Source organism: Rhinopithecus bieti, unplaced genomic scaffold, assembly GCF_001698545.2.
Source record: "Rhinopithecus bieti isolate Rb0 unplaced genomic scaffold, ASM169854v2 scaffold_24392, whole genome shotgun sequence".
NCBI classification, from domain to species: domain Eukaryota; kingdom Metazoa; phylum Chordata; class Mammalia; order Primates; family Cercopithecidae; genus Rhinopithecus; species Rhinopithecus bieti.
In genome coordinates this window covers 3,741,290-3,763,485 of record NW_016812542.1, presented here as the reverse complement: position 1 = coordinate 3,763,485, position 22,196 = coordinate 3,741,290, and the positions used below count along the sequence as shown (strand labels likewise).

Genomic DNA, 22,196 nt, shown 5'->3' with positions numbered 1-22,196 from the left:
AAGAGCCTAGGAGGACACTGAGGGGCCTGTTCCTGCAGCTGCAGCCTCAGCAGGGCCCTTCATGCCTGCACCCCCTTCCCCTGGAGTGCCCAGTGAGGGCTGGCTGCTAGGGGAAATGTCAGGGGGTGCCACAGCACAGCCCCCTCCCCTGTGAATCCAATACGGGAGGGCCCTGCCCTTGTTCCTATTGGGGACGCAGCCAGTAAACAAGGAGACCAGCGTGTGCCCAAGATGACCTCAGCTGGGGATAGATGAGTGGTAGCGACTAGATGTCCAGGCAGGTGGGGAGGCCTCTGGACGGGTGACATTGGGCACCCTCTGGAGACAGAACAGGGCTCCCACTCACCACTCCTGGCTGCACCCTCCTGCTCTCGTGCCGTAGGGGCCCTGTGACCCCACAAGTGGCCCGTCCTGTTGTGGATCCTCAAATTTACATGCACTATTTCAGCATAAGCTTCCCATTCCACTCTGGCTTTGTTTTCACTTTACATCCCTTTGCAAGGACAGGGATATAAAAAAAGGGCTGAGAGTAACCCTGCTATGCCCAGGAGTGGCTGCTGCATGGGGGCTGGATTTCCTCGTCTGAGTAGTTGTCTCACAGCGCTCTGAACGAAGCTCCTGCCTGAGAACAATTCGAAGCCGTACAGGTGTGGCCTACGACACTAAGGATCTACTGGGCTTTTCCCATGGGGCTCTGTAGTGATCTAGGTGCCCAGACCCCTCTTCTAGGCATCCATGCAAATAAACTGTGGCCTGTTTGAAAGTTTATTGGGCTTACAAGGAACAGTAACCCACCCTCAAGTTAAAAAGGGGTTTGGGAAAAGTAATTCCAAATTCTACGTTATTACAGGCCAGGACCCAAGGGAAGACTGGGCCCTGCTTCATGGGCTAGACTGGGAGAGAGAGATGATGGGCTCCCCCTACTTTCTTCTGGACGGCCTGGCTCCTTCCTCACTATCCCTCGGGAATCTCTCCCCTCCATCTGCCTGTCTCTCTACAAAGTCTCCCTGCTTCCCTGTGGTCCTCCTCAGTCCCATGATGCTGGCCAGCAGGCGGTTGGCTTCAGCTTGCCCTGCCACAGATCTGCTGGCAGTGTGGAGACCCACGTGGCAGGGGATAAGCCTGGAGCTGGGCAATCAAGGCCACTGGACTCAGAGGCCACAGGGAACTATGGAGGGGACAGAGTCAGCTGAGTGATGGGACAAGAGTCTAACAGCATGGGTATGGAGCAAATGCAAGTCCCCTGTGCAGAGGACCTTTTCAAGGACATTAGTGGTAGAGGCAGCATAGTAACTCCCAAGATAGAGGGTTTGAGAGAAGAGTTTGAGGACTGGGAAGGCGGGACACATGACTGGGTGATGGGAGAAGAGAGCAGAGAATAGCGAGATTGCTTTCTTCGCCCACAGAGAAACAGAGGAGTGTGGATCATGAATGGGCAAGATCTTTAAGTGCCAGGGGGGTCATGGGGGAGGGGAGGGCCTGGTCCAGAGGAGGACCATTCCTGCTTCAGAGTCAAGCAGGACCTAGGCTGTGAAGATTCAGAGTGAGATGGAGGGGAGAGTCAGCTCAGCTGCCCACTGGCTTGCTTTCCTCCTGTCTCTTTCATTTTCATAATCTACTGAACCCTGCAATGGGCCAGCCCTGAACGTACAAGTGCATGTACATGGTCAGACACAGGCAAGCAAGCGAAAGCCCAGGGCCTGACACATGCATCTGCACTCTAGCGGGTTTAGCAGGTCATGGTCCGGCACTGTTTGATTTTAAAGCCGTTAGGGGATGACCTTCGAGAGTCCGCATCACCCCTCTCGCACAGCGAGCTGCCTGTTCAAGGTTCTTGACTGGAAGTTCTACCTTGTATCTGGCCGCCTGTAGTGGTTTAAGTCCATTCCCTGTGAGGAGGGTGTGCCACATGACTTTGGGGGTCATGGAGAAGACCCACCTTGCAGATGCCCTCACGGAGGCTGGCAGAGCCAGCCACCTGCCCAAGGCTGCTCAGCCCATTAGGAGCTGGTAGCCTGGAAGGTGTCTTCACCCCCAGCATCAGTTCAAGTGGAGCAGCACATAGCTTTTGCCCTCTGCCTTCCAAGATTCTGGTGCTGAGACTTACGGAGTGTCTTGGAGGTTAACTTCTGCCCCCCAACCCTGTTCCCAGCCGGCCCTCCCAGGCCTGGGTTTCTGGCCTCTGCTTTATCAGGATTCTCAAGAGGGACAGCTGGTTTATGTTGCATGACTGTTCCCTGCATATCTGCTCTGGTTTTAAATAGCTTATCTGAGCAGCTGGAGGACCACATGGGCTTATATGGCGTGGGGTACATGTTCCTGTAGCCTTGTCCCTGGCACCTGCCAAAATAGCAGCCAACACCCCCCACCCCCACCACCATCCCCCTGCCCCACCCATCCCCTGTCGTGCATTCCTCCCTCCGCAGGGCTGGCTCACCAGGCCCCAGCCCACATGCCTGCTTAAAGCCCTCTCCATCCTCTGCCTCACCCAGTCCCTGCCGAGGCTGAGCAGACGCCTCCAGGATCTGTCGGCAGCTGCTGTTCTGAGGTAAGGCTCGGGTAGGGCTCTGGGGAAGAGGAGAACAGAGAATGGACGGGGAGATGTGAGGGTCTTGGGCCCTGGCATCTTTACCCAGAGTCCACCTGTGTCCACAGAAGTCCATGGCCCCTCCTGGTGGAAGTCACACTTCAGAGGAGGGGTTGCCAGGACTGGGCTCCAAGATTGGTACAATAAAGCAGAGAGAGAGAATCCCATGGTAGCCATTGGAGACTAGGGTTGGAGTCCTGGACCTGCCACTAAAGATGTAGAGTTGTAAACTATTGGGTGAGGCACTTTCCCTCCCCAGGCCTCAGTTTTCTCATCTGTAGCGTGGGCTAAATATTTGCTAGGCCTCTGCCTGCTCTAAATACAATGAGGTTCTAACCAACAGGGACTCCCCCAAATTGCTTGTTCCAGGCCGAGGGTCACCTATACCTTTCCAGGCAGGTCCTTCTTGAGTCCCAGAGAGCAGAGTGAGACTGCAGCCCTGTCAGTCAGTCAGGTGAGTCCCCTGGTCATATTCTCAAGGCCAGGAACTCAGAAACTGTTCTGGAAGCGCTGAGAACCACCAGATGTGCAGGGTCCACTGCAGCGACTCTCCAGGCCGACGCAGGAATTCCATTTGATGCCACTGACTCAGTGCCATTCCCTCCCAGAGAGGACCCTGAACTGAGCTGCACTTGAGGGGCAGGTGGGGAAAGTCCTCACTGGGAGAACCTCTCCTTGTGTGTGAGCCCAGCTGGTTGGCATTAAAGGTTTTAACCTGGGTCCCTGTAAGTGTAACCCTTGTTCCATCCCACCCCAACACCCCATCTTGGGACAGGCCTTGCTCTGTGCCCAGGAGTGGTAGAGAAAGATTCCCTTGGTTTCTAGTTTCTCCTGGGCAGGCTGAAGACTACTCGGGGAGGGGGTTGCCTGGTGTGTAAGGAATTTCAGAGCACATTCCTGGCCTGCTGTAGCCAGGAAGCTACCTGCCCTCCCAAATTCCTTTTCTGACCCATGTCTTAGAGGGCGAATCTTCCTTCTCTCTACAAAAGTGGAATCTGAGAGGATCAGGTTGCCTGCTGCCTCCTACTTTCTGCCCGCCACTTCCACTCCCCCTGCTCTCTCCCCATCCCCTTACCCCCGCTCTCCTGGTGCGCTAACAGCTGTTGGCTCAGGAAAATCCCAGTTGAATGCTGGGGATGAGGACTGAGGGGTGGGGCCTGTGTTTCTCAGAATCTCGGAGACTGTTTCTACAAGGACAGGACTCAAGGCTCTTCTGTTTTATAGTTGGTTAACTGAAGTCAGAGAGGCTAGGTGACTTAAATAAAGCCACACAGCAAAATCTGGGTTTTAAGCCCAGATTTTTTGACCCCAAGGTCAGTATGCTTTATGCCTTCTGTTGTCTTTGCTTTACTCTCCAAGAAAGGTGACCCTGATCTCTTGGCTGTGAATGTGTTAGGCTAGAAAGCTGCCTGTGGAAGGGGGTGGGACTTGGGTGTGAGGACACAGGTATTTCAAGACATTCTGGGACCCTTGCCCTGCCAGGTTCTTGACCCTCTCCCATTCTGCAGCCTCCAGTCTCAGCCCACCTCTTTCCCCTGCATCAGGTCCTGTCTTTGAGCCACTGGCGTGGTGGTGTCCCCTGGGCTGGCTGAAGGCCCTCCTCCATCCTCCATGTCTACATGCTATTTTTGGGAGCTGGATGGTGCTCCCAGGAACAGGGAGAGGAGTCCAAGCTGCTCTGTCCTCCTGTGAGCCCCCAGCACCATGCCCAGTGGCTCTGAACTGGTGGAAGGGCACAATAGGAGAGGAGAGAGAAAGCTAGAAGCTATGCACCCAGGCTGGACATGCACGGTTCCTCTGAGAATTTTCTCCCTCCCACTGAGGGACAGGCTCCTTCTGGGGCTCAGGTAGGAGCTCCTCAAGTTCTCAAGTCACTAGTTCTGGCCACTCCTCTGGGGCTTTGGGTAACACTTGTCACCCCCACCCATGCTGGGGTTAGGAAGGCTATTCTCTTTGGCCACGCTCATCCTAAGATCCATTTGGAGACTCTCTGGGGTTTGAGTCTTTTTTCAGCAGAATGAGGCTTGATCCCCCATTATAGCACCTCGCACACTTGATGTCTTTTTTGCTCACCCGCCCACCCTACCCTGGGGGTTGGGGCAAAAAAGTGGCTCAGAGCTGCGGTCCAGAGCTCCTTGTAAACAAGGCTCCTCCCTCACTGTCCTCATCCTGCTCCAGCAGAGGGAGCAGGGGAGGGACCACTCTGCTGCAGCTGTGCTTGTTTCTAACCTAGCAGGACTGGACATAATGGGAGCAGGGTCTGAAGGCAGTCAATCCAGGGCTGCAGTGGGTGATGAGTCTGGGGAAGTCTCCACCTAGAGGGGCAGCTGGGCAGTGGCAGCTCCCTTGGAATGGCTCAGCCTCAAAGAGGCTGCCTTACGGCGGTCATCACCCCACCCAACCAGAGCCCTGGCTCTTGCTGGATGTCCACAGATGAATGCCTGGGGTTGGTCTCAGCCACTCTGCGGGGGTGTGCAGGGAGAGGTGGAGAGGGAGTGAGCAGGGCTATCTATGTGCCTCTGGCCTCATCCTGAGGCTTGGGTCTGAAATTGGTGCTGCAGCGCTGGCAGGCGTGAGTGGGGCAGGAGGCGGGCAGCAGAGGAGGAGCATTGGAGGGTGGTCCTGCCATCATTCTCATTCTTCTCCCACCTCACTTCAGCCTCACTGTCACATCACCCCATCCATTCTCTCCCTTGGAAGCCAACATCAGGGAGGCTGTGGGGCTGGTATATTGCACTACAACAGAAGCTGCTGTTCACGTTTCAAACAACGTGATTGTGTCCCTGGAGCAGTGCACCGTCATGGCCCAGGAGGGTTGGGTCATAGCAGTTATTAGCTAAATGCCTACACTTCACACCAGCTCTGTTCCTCACACCTACCCAAGAAGAGCAGCAATTTCACAGCAAAGGGAGCTGAGATGTAGGGAGGTTAAGTGACCTTGCCAAGGTCGCAGGCAAATGCATGCTGGAGCCAGCATTCAAAATGAGATTAGTCTCACACTCAAGCGCTTGCTGTCTGCCCCCTCCCTGTGATTACACCCGCACTGTAACACCTGACATTGCCTAATGCCTTCCCCTTTTGTTAATGTCAACTGGAGCCTCATAAAGACCCTGAGTAGCCAGGATGTGTACACTTTATCTCCATGAGACAGAGAAAGGGCTGAGGTTTGGAGATGTTAAAAAGACTTGCCCAAACACCCTCAGCAAGCTAATGGAAGAGGATCTGAATCTAGATTATCTGTTCCCAGTGCAGTGAGAAGATGATCTCAGAATGAGTTCCCTGGGGGAACATTTTTTAAATCAGAATTTCATTGAGATAATTAAAGACTAATATGCAGTTGTCTTTAATAGTGAGCCCTTACACACTGTGCCCAGTTTCTCCCAAGGGCAACATTTGCAAAACTAGTACAATATCAAAACCAATATTGGGACATCAATACAATCTATGATCTTATTCAGATTTGCCCACAATTGCACCTTGTGTGTGAGAAACTAAACAACTTTAACCTGTGTAGGTTCATGTATCCATCACCATAGTTGACATACTGAAAAGATCCCAAACCACAAGGATCCCTTCTGTGTGCTTTTATTTATTTATTTAGAGACAGGGTCTCTAAATAAATTTTGTCCAGGCCGGTCTCTTGGGGGGCCCAAATACCTTTTGTCCAGGTCTCACTTTTGTCCAGCACAGATGAAATGGGTGTGGTGGCTCACGCCTGTAATCTCAGCACTTCGAGAGGCTGAGGCAGGAGGATCCCTTGAGCCCAGGAGCTCGAAACAGCCTGGGCAATGTGGCGAAATCCCAGCTCTACTAAAAATATAAAAATTAGCTGGGCATGGTGGTGCACAACTATAGTCCCAGCAACTCAGGAGGCTGAGGTGGGAGAATCGCTTGAGCCCAGAAGGTTGAGGCTGCAGTGAGCCTTTGTGCAGTGAAGATTTGTGCAGTGCTAAACAGATCCTGTGGAGTGGGGGTGGGCAGAGTGGACGGAAAGGTTGAGAAACTGCAGACATTGTCTTGAGTGTCACAGATGGAAACGCAGCATCCCAGGCAGTGTTGCCTGTTCAGGGGCAAGGAATGAAGTGGACGTCAGCAGGTGGCCTTGGTGCCATATGGGTGTCACTATCTCCCCTGGCAGGGGATGAAAGAGGCTTTTTGTTGCAGGTCATACAGCTCATAAGGGGTGGAACTAGATTCAGCCCAGGCCTCTCTGATCTCTGTAAAACAGGGGCCAGAGCTCTTCTGAGGAAGGCAGGCTTCCCTTTGCACCTGCACTGACTTTTTTCTCTTTTTGGAGGCAGAGCAGAGACCATGTCTGACATGGAAGAGGTGGTGAAAGAGTACGAGGAGGAGTGAGTATCTGGAGCATCCTGCCTGAGTGGGGTTCCCTCCCCCCACTGCCCTGACGCCTGGTCCAGGAGCCTCCCAGCTGTCCTAGGATTCTGGGTAGAAGTAGCTATGTGTGTTTTGGGCACCCTGGGGAGAGATATAGCCATTTCCTTTCCACTCCTGTACCCCTGGGTTATAGATCCCAGGCAGAGCACAGGCCGAGGGACTTTGGGAAGCACAGAGGTTCAGCTCCAGGGTCTTTGGGGTCCTTGGCCAGTCCTGGCTAGGGGACTGGCCATGAACAGAGAAGCTGAGACATTGGGTTTCCTGAAACTGACTGAGGAAGTTTCAATGACTCTCTAGAGGCCACAGAACTGATTGTGCTCCCCAAAACCCAGCTCAGAACCCAGTGTTATCACCCCGTCTTGGATCCCTACTTTCCCTGACAGTGCCCTGCCCACAGTCCTGTCCCAGAGGGAAGCCAGGGGATGGGACACAGCCAATCCAATAACTATGGAGGATAGTGGTTACCAGGGAGGAGACAGAGGTATAGGCACAGCTCCTGCCCTCACAGAACTTACTATCTTGTTGAGATATGAAGACATAAACTGGGGGAAGAAATTAGCAAATGGGACCCGGTGTGGAAGGCAGGCTGTTGGTAGTGCAGGAGTTCTGAGGAGAGGGAGATCAGGGGCTGGAATAGTCGGGGGCTGTGTGGAGAAGGCAGGTCCTACCTGTGTAGAATTTGGAGAGATAAGAGATTTGGGAGAGGGCAGGACTTTCTAGAAAGGGATACAGCCTGGGCAAAGATGGAAAAAGTAAGTGAGCAGAAAGCTGGTGAGACCAAGCTGGCCGGGATGGAGGCTTGCCGAGGATGGTAGGAGGCAGCCCTGCATGAGAAGGGCAGGCCAGACTAGTAGGTGTCATCGCAAGGTGGGCAGGGCAGCGTGGACTCCACTAGCCAACAAGGGGAAAAAAAGGGGGATTATCTTTGGGGAAAGGCCAGTGTGTGCAAGCCTGTGCATGCATGTGTGTGCATGCATGCATGTGTACATATGTGTGCAGGCATGTGTGTTTGCATGTGCATGTGTGCGAGCTACTAACAGTGTTTCCTGTTGCTCTCAGGGAGCAGGAAGGTAAGCGTAAACGTGTGTACTCATTTGGATCAAAGACAGCCTGGTTTGAAACTGACCCACCTCTTCTCTCTTCTCTTGCTGCCTGGACTTTTCTTCTGAGCAGAAGCAGCTGTTGAAGGTATGTACCTCAGGCAGATGGAGAGCCAGAAAGGGGCAGGCTCAGGAATGTGGAAATCCTGGGAGCCCTGGGAAAGCAGCTCATCTGTCCCTGCTCCTCACTCTCAGCTCAGCAAGATCCTCCAACAGCAGTGCCTTCTAAAATGGGAATCAGTCCTATCTGGGTTGCTCGGGTCTTGAGGCAAACAATTTAAACCTGTATCTTCTGTCTGTCATTTGCTTCAAACCCAGTGACCACTTTTCCCAATTATTTTTGCTTCTTTTCCCTTTTATCATGGGAAATTTTAAATGCATATAAAGGTAGCAATAATAATAATAATGCTCCCCCTGCCCAATGTACCCATTACCAGCTTCAACAATCATCATCTTAGGGCCAATCTTCTTTCCTCTATACCCCACCTTCCCCCAGTTATTTTGGAGCAGACGTCCAAAATTGTTCCCAGGCACCATGTCATTTCATGCTTCAAGATTTCGCTACACTGTATCTCTAAGAGATAAGTACTACTTAAAAAACATAACCGCAATGCCATGATACGCCCCAAAAGATTCCATTTGGTAATTTCTCAAATGCGATTGTGAGTATGAAATTGCTCAGTGATCTGAGAAGTCTTATCTCGGCATGAAGCTTTGTTATGACTCTGAGCTTGCAGAAGCCCCTCTTGCTGCTCCTGTTCTGATCAGTTAACCCATTGCCCTCCTCAGCTGTGGGTCCCACATCTCTCTGAAAGAATGCCCTCACTTTTCCTTCTTCCTGAGAGCTTGGCGCATGGAAGTGATTCAGAGGCTTCATGCCAGTCCTCCCCCTACACCCCAGGCAGGTGGACCCTGCCTTTTAGTGCTCAGGTATCACTTCAGCTTGTGGCGTGTAGACATTAGGAGAAGGATCTCTATGAAGGTCCAAGGGGGGAGCTCAGATGGCCCCTCCCTTGCTCCCCATGGCTCCTAGGGAAAATGGGGAACCTCCTGCACATTTAGGGCTGTTCCAGGGGTGTCTGGCCAAAGAGGAGACAAAAGAGAAAGTCACAGGAGAAACTGAAAGAGGCCACAGGTATCCTTTTTGGTTTTCAAAGAACACCAGATACTTCAGAAGCTGTTGGAAATACATATTTGAATCAAAAATCTAGCTGGTTCCAAATTCTGCTGTGTTGCCTGAACAGACTCTTGATATGGTAGCCCTTCCTTTGTTTTGGAGGATTTTCCACTTCCTTGTAACAGGTTTGGGGTGGTGGAGTTTGAGACATAGATCTCTGGATTTGGGACCAATCTGCCTGCCACACACAGTAGAATTTGGCTGTGAGTTAACAGAGTCATTCTCCACTGCACTGGGGTCTGAGCCATGTAGCATCTGCCTTGCTTGCCATGAATAGATGAGACCCACCTCCCACACAGCTGAGGATCTGGCTGCAAATGATGAAGAGAGAGCAACATCTAGATGGGTGTCCACTAAGCCTGCAGGATAGATAGTGCCAAGTGTCCTTCTTCCAGGAGAGGAATTGTTCCACTTGCTGGAACTGTTTTTTTGGGCAGATATTTGTACATAGAACAACTGTTGTAGATGCAGTCTCTTTCCTTAGGGTTATAATGCTGGACCCTTCTCAGATGGGGCAGCCTCCTCCCAAAAGGCCGGGAAAATCTCCCCTGGGGCCAGGCTCTCCAGTGAGCCTTTCTAAAGTGTGGCTTCTGGAAATTGGACATGGTTTGCAGAATACCCAAGAGCCTCATTCAGAGCAGGAACATAGGCATGCTCGTTGAGAGCAGGAAATTTGATGGGAGTGAATTATCCCCCACTATCTCCTCTTTAGGGGCCTCTGTCTTCATAAGAAGGAAGCCGAGGCTCTGTCGTCTAGAGGCAGTGCAGTTACCACAGATAGCATGCTCCTCCTATGCCAGGCACCTGCTGGGCACTCTATGCATGCTAGGTCATTCAGTCCTCACCAGTGCTGAGAAGTGAGTAGAATGATCCCCATTTTACTGATGAGGCACCTGAGGCTCAGGGAAGCAACTGAGAAGAGAGTTGCCCCTGTTGCTGGAAAGTAGTGGCTTGGGAATTGGAACGCCGGCCTAACTCCAAAGCCCACACTCTTAAAACCACTGCGCTGGGTGGCTGCTCCTGCCCTGGGCTCTCTGCTCCTAGACTAACCTGTCTCGCTTTTCCCCTCCGCTGCGGCCACTCCCTGAACCTCAGAAGAGGAGGACTGGAGAGAGGACGAAGACGGTAGTACAGCCTTTCCTTCTGTGGTGCTTTCTGCTGCCTGCTGTCCCGAGTGCAGCCTGCTTGTCCAGTGACCCTGCTCTGGGGGCTGGGGGGTGTGAGTTGGGGTCAGGGATGGAGTGGGTCAGTCGTCCCAGGGACCAGGATCACAGTTCCAAGTTGCCCATCATGCCTGACCTTCAGGGCCACTGACTCCTCTTCCTGGTTCCTGATCCTTTCCCTGGGCTGGGCGGTGAGAGGGACGCAGGTTGGCTGGTCTCCCAAGCTGCTCCAAATGTGGCCATAGAGGGGGCCTGGCATCTGGAAGCCAGCAGCGTCACTCTGCCCCCGCGCACATCCCAGTGTTCTGTGCTTGGCCCTCCTTAGGAGCTGGACAGCACCAGGCAGGGTGGCCAGGGTGTTGACTGGGGGGTCTGGGGACAAAGTTCTCTGGAGAACAGCCAGGGAGACTGGAAATAGCCAGAGCAGGAAGGACATGATGGCAGCCTTCAGATGCGCCCTGCTGATGGGGAGCACAGGACCAAGACAAGGGAGTGAGACCAGGGCATAATTTTAGAAAGTGCGTCTTGACAGCGATATCTCAAGATGCAGTAGTTGGGCTGGGGAGACAGTAAGCTCCCCATCCTTGGGATGTGGCCTGGCCACTGGGTGGGGTGGGGTATATTGTACAGAGAAGTGACATGTCAGATGAGGTGGCAGAGGTGTGAACAGGATGGCCTAAAGGTGAACCCCACAATGGCCATGTCCTTCCTTGCTAGCGCTCTACTTTCACACCTTCTAGAAGAATCATTTTGAGGCAAGACTCCTGCAGGGATCAAAGAAAAGGCATCTCCAGGCTTCAGAGAGGACTCAGACCTGGGAAGGGAGGACAGAGAGGATGAAGGCCGACCCTTCTCCCATGATGGTGTCTTCCTCCTGCCTGAGGCTTTTTCTTCTCCCTCTGCCAAGAGGCACCCACTTCCCAGTGCATCAGTGAACAGGCATCACAGAACACTTCCTACAGGCAGAGCCCAGGCCAGGCAGCATCCTGTCTCCCTTATCTGTGTCTGTCTGTCTACTCCAAGTGCCTGATTGAGATGGGGGCCACATCCTGCCAAACAAATGGATGAAAATAGAAAAATCCTGTCCACTTTCTGGATAGTATGAAGATCCAGATGTTGGGTGCGCCATCCAGCCACACAGTCATACTCTTTTGGTTTCTTTGAGATGTGGATTGAGGGTGTCTAGAGTCACTAGGTTCAGAACAGGAGCTTCCAGACACCTCAGCTTAAGCAGGGCATGTTCTGTGGTGCCAGACACGGGGTGGAACTTCTGGGCTGGAAAGTTGGGGAAGGAGGTGGAGTCCTGTCATCAGGGAGGTCTCTGGGATGAGTGGGGCTAAGCTGGGTGGGAGGAGGCAGCTGACAGTCAAAACCAAGAATGGCAGCCCCCTGGCATTCACGTTGGTTGTCCCCAAATTCGTCTGGACCTAGATGTCTTGACCCCCATCCCCACTCCCCACTGCCTGTTCTCTCCTCTGGGTTCTGCCTGATAGCACGAGTGGGGCCTGCTTCTTCACTCTGTCTGCTTCACTTCTCTAGAGCAGGAGGAGGCAGCAGAAGAGGATGCTGAGGATGGGGCTGAAGCAGAGGCTGAGACCGAGGAGACCAGGGCAGAAGGTAAGTCTCTGGATGAGGGTGCAGGGACCTCAGGGGGTGGTGAGAGCCCTCGGAGCCATTCCTGAAGCAGTAAGAAACCCCAGAACAGGCTCTCCCATGTGCACCTGATTCTCCTGTTGGCTAAGATTCAACCATTGATTGCCCAATCAACAAACGTTGACCCAGCCCTTCTCTTGTGTCGGGCAGAGTCTTGGGTCCAGGGGAATGTGCATGCAAGACAGAGCTCTGTGACCCCAAAAACCAACAGAGTGCATCTTGGCTAGGACTTATTTGTGGGGGAGGCTCTTGGTGGGATGGGGGGACTTGAGCTCAGAACAAGGACCTTGATTGATTTCTCGTGTTTCATTTAGAAGATGGAGAAGAAGAGGAAGCAAAGGAAGCTGAAGGTAAGGATATCAGGAGAGAGGTACAAGGGAGGCAAAGGAACCCCTCACCGCAGCTTTGGAGGAGAATGCCCACCGTGCTCCTTCCAGGGAAGTGGGTGTGCACTGAGAGGGTTTGGGAGAGGAGAGGACAGAACTTGGTGGCACTTCCAAAGTTTTAGATGTTGAGCTTTAAACTTTGCCCCTTCTCCTCCCAGAGAAGCTGCCTTGGTGGCACCCAGTGGGAGAGGGGACCATTGTCCAGCCCCCTGGTCTGGACAGAGCAATGGGACCCAGAAGTCATATCTACATATGAAGCTCCTAGAGCTTAGGTGAAGTCACTTGTAGGATGTGGCATCCGTAGGATGAAATCCCAAAGCATAGATGGTCATGGTGGGCCATTGCTGCAGTCATCGTCATGCTGCAGCCTTCACCAGGGTTCTAGGTGGTCCCAGTCACTTCTCCAGAGAGGAGGGGACAACCAGCTGGGGCTTGGAATCATGTCATCAGCTTCTGCCCTGTGGCTACCAGGAAGTCCAGGGGGTAACAAAGGAGGCAAAGACCTGGGAAGGGATTCTAAGGCCAGGACCCCTGGGGACCTTTCCAAAGGAATCCTCCCCACTGTGAAGCCCAAAATAAGCAAAATTGCTTTGCCCAAAACTGGTGAGTGAGAGAAGGCTTTGTGTGAAATTCCACACTGCGTGAGTGTGTGCTCTGCAGAACTCTATGGGAGAGGGAGTGTGGCATCTGCAGCCCCTGCTGCCTTTATTCTCCTGGATGCTCCTGGAATCAGGGCTCCCCGTGCCAGGAGGGACTCTCTGTGCAGCTGGGGCAATGGAAATCCACAGGGGTCTAGCTCATCGAGGGTGGAGTTGGGACCACATCTGGGGCCCCCTGACCCATGGCTGTGTGCTTCTGTCTCCTCCAGATGGCCCAATGGAGGAGTCCAAACCCAAGCCCAGGTGAGTGGGTTGCACCTGGGTAGAGCCAGGAGCAGAGGCTCAGGGAGAGAGGATAATGATGGAACAGGGGTGCAGTAGGGGCAGTGGGCATGGGCTGGGGGTTTGGTGGGCACAGACCACCACATACAGTTGTACAAGTTGTGTACTGCACAAGGATCTCTTCCTAAGGGAGTGAGGGCTGAATTCCACCCAACACTCCATCACTGATCGTGCACCCTGGCAGGGATGACGCTATGTTCTTCTAGACGAAGAGCCCTGAACAGACACTCTCCTCTCTCACAGTATGGCCAGAACACCTTCCTCCATGGCCGAGGTGGGACCTGGGGATAAAGGGAAGCAAATTGTGGGGAGCTAAACAATGAAACCATGTCAGCCTAGGCATGGTGGCTTCAGAGAGCTGAGAGGGGGCAGGGCAGGGTGGCTTGGTGCCACACACGTGAAGCCCACCTGAAGGTGGTGTCTGCTGGGGGGCTGGGGTATAGGGAGCATTTCCCTTTTGATGATGCCAACCCTACCAGCAGACGGCACCTCTCCCCACTCACAGGCTCTTCCCATTTCAGTGGGGGCTTCTGAAACCAGCCCAAGACATCCTAGATCCGTTCATTTGTCCAGTGCCTTTCCCTTTCCTGGCCTCTTGTGCACTGCGGTATCTCATTTCAGCTCCACACAGCTGGGGGAAGGTGGAGATACGAAGAATCAGAGAACCCCCTGGGTCTCAGTATGTGTTGGGACCAGGACCAAACTGCAAGACTCCCAGGTCCATGCGAGTTTCTGCGGGGTCCACCAGGGGATTTGGAGCCGACAGCATGCCATCTTGTCACAGATTCTTTGATTCCAAGTTGTGTAGCTTTGAGCAAGTCACTCTACGTCCCTGAGCCTCAGTTCTCCGAAGTGAGATTAACAATACCTACTTCATGGGCATATCATGAGCATGAAGTGAAATGGCATATGTGAAAGAGCTTTGTGCTTTCCCAGGTGCTGAGCAAGGCTGAGGACTGCCATTGTTGACATCAGTGTTAATGTCATTGCTGTGGTTGGTCGGGGCAGTGCTGGAAGATTCTCTAGGAAGGAGTAGGACCCTGTCCTGGACACTCTTAGTCCCTGGGTCCAGAATGGGGCTGATGCTCACTGACTATTCCTCTCTCCAACAGGTCATTCATGCCCAACTTGGTGCCTCCCAAGATCCCCGATGGAGAGAGAGTGGACTTTGATGTGAGTGGTGGCTGTGGGTTGAGCAGGCCTGGGCTGGGGATAGTCCCAAGGGCCCCCAGTGACAGAGATTTTGTGACCTTGGGCTGGGGTAGAGCACAGGTGGGATGGGTGCAGCACCGGCCAGGGTGGGTGCCCGTCCATGAGTGTGGTCCTGGGTTCAGGCCACAGTTGCCCCTTCCCTGGCCAGGCGCCAGACCCTGCCAGAGGTCTTCTGCATTGTGGTGGGGTGTGTCTAGCCCACCCATCTCTCCCCTGGCCTCTTTGGAGGGGCAGCCTCTGAACCGCAGTGGTCCACCCACAGGACATCCACCGGAAGCGCATGGAGAAGGACCTGAATGAGTTGCAGGCGCTGATCGAGGCTCACTTTGAGAACAGGAAGAAGGAGGAGGAGGAGCTCGTTTCTCTGAAGGACAGGATCGTAGGTGTCCAGTCTGCTCACCTAATGTTCTCTGATGGCCAGTCTGTCCTCCTTCCTTTTCGTGAGGCCCCACCTCCTCCAGACAGCCTTCCCTGGTGCCTCAAACCCAGCTAGGTGTGAGCTCTCCTTCAGGGGCTCTCTGGCACTCTGCACAGCTCCTGCAGCCCTAACTGGTGTCTTGGTCCCTGCCTGCTCTCCCCACCCGACTGGATGCTCCTTGACCGCCAGAGCTGAGTCTGATCTGTTTCAGGCCTCCCCAGGGCCTAATTCAGGCCCAGGCTGTGGACTGGTTGGTCACAGGCCTGCTGCCCCACCCCTGCCCTTGCCTCCTCTTCCCCCACAGATGAAGGGAACTTGAGTGTGACCTGCAGAATCCCACATCCTTCTCCTGCAGATCATGGAGGCTGCTTTGATTGCTTTTGTTTCTCCCCATCAAACTTGCCTTCCCACAGACATGCTGCTCTGGCTGGAGCAATGACTTGGCCATCTATCCAAGCATATGGCACAGCGCAGCTGCCAGGGCAGGGTGGGATGCAGGTGGGGGCAGAGCTCAGGAGGAGCCTGCCTGATGTTTCCCAATTGTGGAGGGCAGTCTCACCATGAGGAATGTTGGAAATGGGTCACCGCAGGTACCCTGCTGTGCATGTCCGTGGAGCTGGTTGAAAGTGGAGGCCCTTGGAGGCCAGGCACCACTGCTTCAAGACTCTGGGAGGAACCCCCCCCAACCAGGAATTCCCTTGCCACACCATGCAGGTTTCTGTACCTGCAATGTCACCTTCTCCCTATGCACACCTGGGTGGGTTTTGCCTCTTCACCTTAGGAGAGACGTCGGGCAGAGCGGGCCGAGCAGCAGCGCATCCGGAATGAGCGGGAGAAGGAGCGGCAGAACCGCCTGGCTGTGAGTGACCCCCAGCCCAGGCCCATGGAGTCCCCCCATGCTCCCAGCTCCTCCTGGGCCCCCAGACCCCTCTCTATTCATCAACATGAATGAAATCAGTCAAGAGACAATATTGGCCAGGTGTGGTGGCTCACGCCTGCAATCCCAGCACTTGGGGAAGCCAAGGTGGGTGGATCACCTGAGGTTGGGAGTTCGATGCTGGCCTGACCAAATGGAGAAACCCCGTCTCTACTAAAAATACAAACTTACTGACCGTGGTGGCACATGCCTGTACTCCCAACTACCTGGGAGGCTGAGGCACGAGAATCACTTGAACCCAGGAGGCAGGGGTTGCGGTGAGCCGAGGTCATGCCACTGCACTCCAGCCTGGGCAACAAGAGTGAAACTCCATCTCAGAAAAAAAAAAAAAAAAAAAAAAAAAAATCAGTATCAACCTAGGAAGTGCTGGACATTGTCTTGGTCCTGACAATATATCAGCAAACGAGAGAAACACCTGGGTCCTTATGAACGTGTTATTTTAAAACACTCTCCAGCCCTCATCCCTTCCCCAGTGCAGACTTCGTGGGAACTGAAGGCCCCATAGCTTTCTTCCATGCAGCTGCTGAAGGCATTTCCGGAGCAACAGGTCTTCCAGAGGCACTCCCAGCTTGAGGGGGTGACGAGACCTCACATTTGGGGATCAGGACCTTATTCATTCATGCAGTCATTTCTCAGTCAGTGGACTCCTGTGGGCCAGCCCTGTGCTGGGAGCTACCCCCTCAGAAAGCTCCTTGCCCAGCGGACAGAAAGCTGAACTCACCCATAAAGACCATAAGCTTCAGCCCAGAATCAGGGTTTCCCATCCTTTCCCCTAATTTGCTTTCTTCCCCCGGCTGTAAATCAGGAAGAGAGGGCTCGACGAGAGGAGGAGGAGAACCGGAGGAAGGCTGAGGATGAGGCCCGGAAGAAGAAGGCTTTGTCCAACATGATGCATTTTGGGGGTTACATCCAGAAGGTAGGTGGGGAGCAGCAGGGGTCGCCAGGAGGTCCTGGTATAGCCCTGAGGAATGAGGTGTCCACTGCAGCAGGTAGACTTTAGGTCAGATCCCAGGAAGAGATTCCCAGCTGTTGTGGGTGGGAGACTGAGGTCTCCTCATGCCCAGCCCCTGAGCTGGTTTTCAGCCTGACCGTGGTTTGCACTAGGAGGGGCCTGCTGGGATAGGGGCTACAGGCAGAGCCTGGGGCACCAATGGTGCTCCCCATGCCTGGCCCCAGCAGTGCTCAGGAGCCCTCAAGGAGGCTGGGTGCAGCTGGAAGAGGCTTGTGCCTACAGTCAGAGCTCTAGTGGGAGACCCAACTCTGCCACATACAGTTGTGTGACCTTTTGCAACCTCTGAGCCTCGGTTTCCTTAACTGGCACTCATATTGCCTGCCTTGATGCTTTGAGAAGCTCAGATGAGCTACCATGGAAAGTGTCTATGTGCCACACAGATGTGAGGTTGTTTGTTCCTGGAAACTGACTCTCAATCCCTAACTTTTGGGCCCCATTCCTCCTAGATCCTCCATTCTCAAGGGAGGAGGGGTATGTGAAATTTATTTTCTCCAGGTAGGGAAGGAATCAAAACATTTTCTTAGATTTCCAGCTTAGTCCCCAGCTCAGAACTAGGCCACCCCCTGCCTCTGCTCCCATGGTGACCACACCAGCCAAGACTTTGGCATCAAAGTCTATCAAACAGCCCCTGCTGTAACCCCCAGACCCACGTCCTAGTAAACCCGGCTGCCTACAGCGAGTGTCTGAATCTTCTCTTCCGTGTCTCTCCTTGCCTTTGTCTTCCCGCCTTCTCTGTGTCTCTGTTGCCGTCTTGGTCTTTTTCTCTGGGCCTCTCTCTCATGGTTTCCCGGTTTAGCAGGCCCAGGTGGGTACCAAAAACCTCAAGCCTTCTTCCTCCCCATAGTTTTGGGGAGCTCCCTGGGAGGGAAAGGCGACTTGCTGGAGGGGAGGAGTGAAGAGATTGGGCTGGCTAGGGACGGTGGGGGGAAGCTGGGGAGAAATGGAAGAGATTAGTTAGGCAAAGAAGGAAGAGGCTGACGTGATCCTCCTTGCCCCGCCTCAGTTTCCCCAGGGAATGCATGTAGTTGGTAGTGTGGGGTGTGGCAGGAAGATGAGCATAAGAACCTGGCCCTCCTACAGGCCTTGCTCCACCCCCACGGGGTTTGGGGAGGGTTAAGGGACAGGGAGGGGGCGATCTGGTCAGTTTTCTCTGCTTCCCACACCCTTCAGACAGAGCGGAAAAGTGGGAAGAGGCAGACCGAGCGGGAAAAGAAGAAGAAGATTCTGGCCGAGAGGAGGAAGGTGCTGGCCATCGACCACCTGAATGAAGATCAGTTGAGGTGGGGGCTGGGAGGAGGGGTCCTGGGGCACTGCCCGCATCTGCTCCGGGAGGGGTCGGGCCGAGGGCACTTCTTGTATGAGCCACCAGAGGGCGTGACTGCCTCACATATTTTCCCACGGCAAATTTGGTGGGACCAGAGCTGGGCTCCAACAGGTCGGGCCAGCTCCCTTCTGGGCTTTGTTGATGGGCAAAGAGAACTGAGCAGGTGCCCCACCTCTCTGAGCTTCATCTTACCCACCTGCACACGGGTGTCAGTACAGGGGATTGAACTAGATGCTCTCCTGCGCCAGAAGGGCTTCTCCCGCTCCCGTTTGTTCTTGGAACTTTGCCCTGGCAGCCCCCGGTGTCCATTCCTGAGCACTGGGTGCTACCGTCTGGTCCCCAGGCTGGGTCAGGCCCAGGGGGTGGGCTGGGGTACCCTTGGCAGGCCCGGAGGTGGGAAGGAGGGCTGGGACCCTGGGGGGTGGGCTGGGACCAGGACGGAGGCCCAGGAGGGCCCTTCCTTACTGGCCCTCACCCCATTCCCACCCTCTCCTGTGCAGGGAGAAGGCTAAGGAGCTATGGCAGAGCATCTATAACTTGGAGGCAGAGAAGTTCGACCTGCAGGAGAAGTTCAAGCAGCAGAAATACGAGGTGGGCTGCCATGCTGTCCCCGTCCAGCGTCTCCATCTCATGCTCCTCCTGGTTCACTACGTCCCATAATACTGCTGCAGGTCCCTGGGTCCCTGTCCCTATCCCCCACCAGCCCCCTTCAGCTCCTGCATCTGCCCCTGCTGCCTGGCCTTCAGCAGTGTTCCATGTCCACCGCATTGACAACTGCTTGCTGGAAGTGTCTGAGAGCTTGCTGGTGCTGAGCAGAGACACTTTCCTGGGGTTCCAATCCTGGGGGTCCCCAACACGGCGAGGCAGCAGCTCAGTGATCTGAGCTGGATACAAGGACCAGGATGCACCAAGCCAGGACCCCCAGTGGAGGGGGAGGGCTGCCCTCAGAGAGGTGCTTCTCCCCATGTACACCCAAGGCCCTGGTGTGGGCACAGTTAGGCTGAGCTTCAAGCCCACAGTCTTTCAGGGTCTTACCTGCACTAATGAGGGTCCTAGGTGAGCACATACCAGGCAAGGAAATGGCTTAGAGGACACGGATGCTACATGCCTGAGCTCAGACCTGAGCACCAGCCCTTCCCTATCCAGCCCCTCAACCCCGGCCCTGGGGCCTCTTTGCTGACTAAGGAAAGAATTCAGCTTCCCCTGGAGGGTCTCCTCTGCTGCTCCTGCCAAACCACTCCTCCCTGGGTAAGAAGCCCTTCCCTAGGCAGGCTCAGGCCCCAGTGGCTACAGGGCACCCCCACCTCCCAATACGGAGAAAGGCTGTATTGCCTGGTGACAATGGCATGGACTTTGGAGCCATAATGCCTGACCTGTGCCCCTCACTGGCTGTGTGACATTGGGTGAGTTAGTCTACTGTTCCTTGCCTCCATTTCCACAGGTAACACTATGATCTACTTCACAGGGTGATTGTGAGGGTTACAGAGATAATACTAATTATTATTATTACTATAGTGTTCCAACCACTGTTCTGAGCATGTCCCATGTATTAACTTATTACGCCCTCATAGCAGTCCTATGGGTTCATATCTGGGAAGGTGCTTGGGACAGAGCCTGGCACCCACTAAATGCTCAGCAGGTGTCAGCCATTGTTATGGCCTCTCTAGGCCTGCGTCTTCCACTTTTTTCTTTTTTTTTTTTTTTGGTTCCACACTGAACTCCGCACTGGCCAACAGGACACAGATTTGCCAAACTTTGGGGCAGTGCCCTGTGGGGTGGTGCATGGGGATGCTACCCCTCAAAGGGCACAGCTTCTGGGATGGTGGACAGCTGGGCAGGGGTGCCCAGAGGGGTCTTGGGCTGGGCTGCTAGGAGGGCTCCATGACACAGCCTCTAGCTTTGTGCCCAACTCTCAGAGGCCCTCCTTATGGGACTCTCATCCTGAACCTACTATGGCCCTGAAACCCCACAGTGAGAGGCCCATGAGGCATCCTGGAAGCTGCTCCTTGGCTTCTGCCTATGGCACACGGGCCCCTCCTGACCCTTGACTATCCTAACCCCTCCTATTCTTCGATGGTTCTCCTTCTACTGCACCACTGCACTCAGCCCCCTTCTCCCCATCCCCAGGCCACCTGGGACCTGAGCCAATCAGCTTCAGTGTTGTTCTTTGTCCTTCCCACTTTTCTTGCAGATCAATGTTCTCCGAAACAGGATCAACGATAACCAGAAAGTGTAAGTGTCTGAGGTCATCCTCGCTTAGCCCACCGCCTGCCCCTTCCTTCCCTACCTTCCAGCCATCCCATTCCTCCTTGGAGCGCACCAGGCTCCCAGGCTTTCCTCCTCTGCTTCAGGCCACAGGTTTCCTTCTCCAGGTCCTCCCGGGCCTCGTGCTTCTCTCCCTGTGGCCTCTGCTTGCTGGTGGGTGTGGGATATGGGGCGGAGAAGCCTCCCTCCAGCTTTAGGCTGCTGCCCTATTCTGCCCCTGGAGGCAGCTCCAGGCTGCTCCTCTCACCTTTGGCACCCCTGTCCTACCCAAGTCCCATGGTGACCTGCTACCCTGCCTGTGTCTCCATGTCACTGGGTCCTGCTTCCCCTGCAGCTCCAAGACCCGCGGGAAGGCCAAAGTCACTGGGCGCTGGAAGTAGAGCCCAGCCTCCTTCATCAAAGATCTGCTCCTCGCTTGCACCTGTCTCCAGCCTGCACTTCCCCAGTTCCTGGGTCCTCCTGGGCACCCCAGACAGCTCCTGTTTGGAAATGGGGAGCTGGTCTAGGTGGGAGCCACCACTCCTGCCTGCCCCCACACCCACTTCACACCAGTAATAAAAAGCCACCACACACTGACTGGCATTTCTGTCACTTCCCCTTCAGAGAGAGAGAAACTGAGGTGAGACCTTGGTCTCACAGGCCCCCGGCATCTGCCAAGCTTGGAGGAGCTTTCCCCTGTCTGGTCCTCCTGCTTGCCTCCAGCTGGGGAGAGGGTGGAGGGCCCAGATACAGCCCAGGAAGCAAGAGCAGTGGAAAGGATTTCTGATCATAGCTCCTGGGAGTCACCAAAACAGCACATGGGAAAAATGCTGTTGAGGGGGACAGAGTGTTCCCTGTGTGAGTCACTCACTGGAGAACAATGCAGGCCTCTTTGGATGGTTCCCATTCTCCTTCTCCTCCTAGCCAGGGCCCTAGGAACCAGGTGTCTGAGGGACAGGGAGCTCTTGCGGAAGGAAGGAAGGCTGGTTTTATTGGGCAGCTATTCAGGCCTGAGTTGTTGAGAGGTGTGGGTTAATCTGGGTGCCTCAGTTTCCCCCTCCCATGATCTGCACATCCTCGAGGGCTTAAACCACAGGGTTCTGAGCTGAAGAGGACAGCTTGGTGGCATGGATTTCAGTTGGCAGAAAGACAAGGAAACAATGAGAGGGCACCATCCTCCTCTGCAGAGGAAAGCCTGAGAGGACACATTCTCTTGACCCTCCATCCCTTTGTTAGGGATGGAATTTCTCCCAATTCCCGATTCCTTCCCTTGGCTTCCACTTGCCACCCATCAGCAAGTGCCTGATGAGCGGTGTCTGGAAAGGCTTCCTGTGGTCTCCCAGCCAGAGCGAATCCACTTCTGCTTGCTAGAGCATGTGTTGTCACAGCTATGCCACCCAATGCCACACTCTGTTAGGCTCGTCTCTTCCTGCAGGCGTGGCTCTCATGCTTCCAGGAGAAAATGCAGACCTGTTATCCTGTGCTGTATGCCAAGCACTGGGATCCATGTAGTGAGAGATGAAGAGGAAATGGTCCTTGGGCCACAGGGAGGGTCTTAGCCTGGGGTCTCGGCCTCATTTCTTATTCATTCATTCATTCAATCAGTCATTCAAATACCTCCTGAGCACCAACTATACGCTAGACACT

The 22,196-nt window shown here is 54.3% G+C and overlaps 1 protein-coding gene across 23 annotated transcripts; it reads left to right on the top strand.

The window, feature by feature from the left end:
* Nucleotides 1-2,419: 2,419 nt before the first annotated feature.
* TNNT2 (troponin T2, cardiac type) lies at nt 2,420-21,147 on the top strand. Of its 23 annotated transcripts, none has more exons than XM_017896533.1 (17): nt 2,425-2,548; nt 6,889-6,939; nt 8,042-8,052; nt 8,156-8,170; nt 10,355-10,384; nt 11,962-12,039; nt 12,390-12,425; nt 13,330-13,363; nt 14,515-14,575; nt 14,877-14,993; nt 15,814-15,891; nt 16,775-16,885; nt 17,781-17,786; nt 18,152-18,261; nt 18,806-18,896; nt 20,497-20,537; nt 20,905-21,146. In XM_017896533.1, exons 2-17 carry the CDS (start codon nt 6,899-6,901, stop codon nt 20,948-20,950), a joined length of 906 nt encoding a protein of 301 aa, XP_017752022.1. In that variant the 5' UTR covers nt 2,425-2,548; nt 6,889-6,898; the 3' UTR covers nt 20,951-21,146. The 23 variants fall into 23 exon arrangements, with proteins under 23 accessions (XP_017752011.1, XP_017752010.1, XP_017752019.1 ...); XM_017896532.1 differs by having other exon boundaries at nt 2,428-2,548; nt 6,885-6,939; nt 17,778-17,786; nt 20,905-21,147; XM_017896531.1 differs by having other exon boundaries at nt 2,428-2,548; nt 17,778-17,786.
* Nucleotides 21,148-22,196: the final 1,049 nt, after the last annotated feature.

Coding starts and splice junctions, on each gene's coding strand:
- TNNT2 (XM_017896518.1), top strand. CDS start 6,899: ATGTCTGACATGGAAGAGGTGGTGAAAGAGTACGAGGAGGA. Junction 10,385..11,961: donor CTGGAGAGAGGACGAAGACG/GTAGTACAGCCT, acceptor TCACTTCTCTAG/AGCAGGAGGAGGCAGCAGAA. Junction 15,892..16,774: donor AGCGGCAGAACCGCCTGGCT/GTGAGTGACCCC, acceptor GCTGTAAATCAG/GAAGAGAGGGCTCGACGAGA.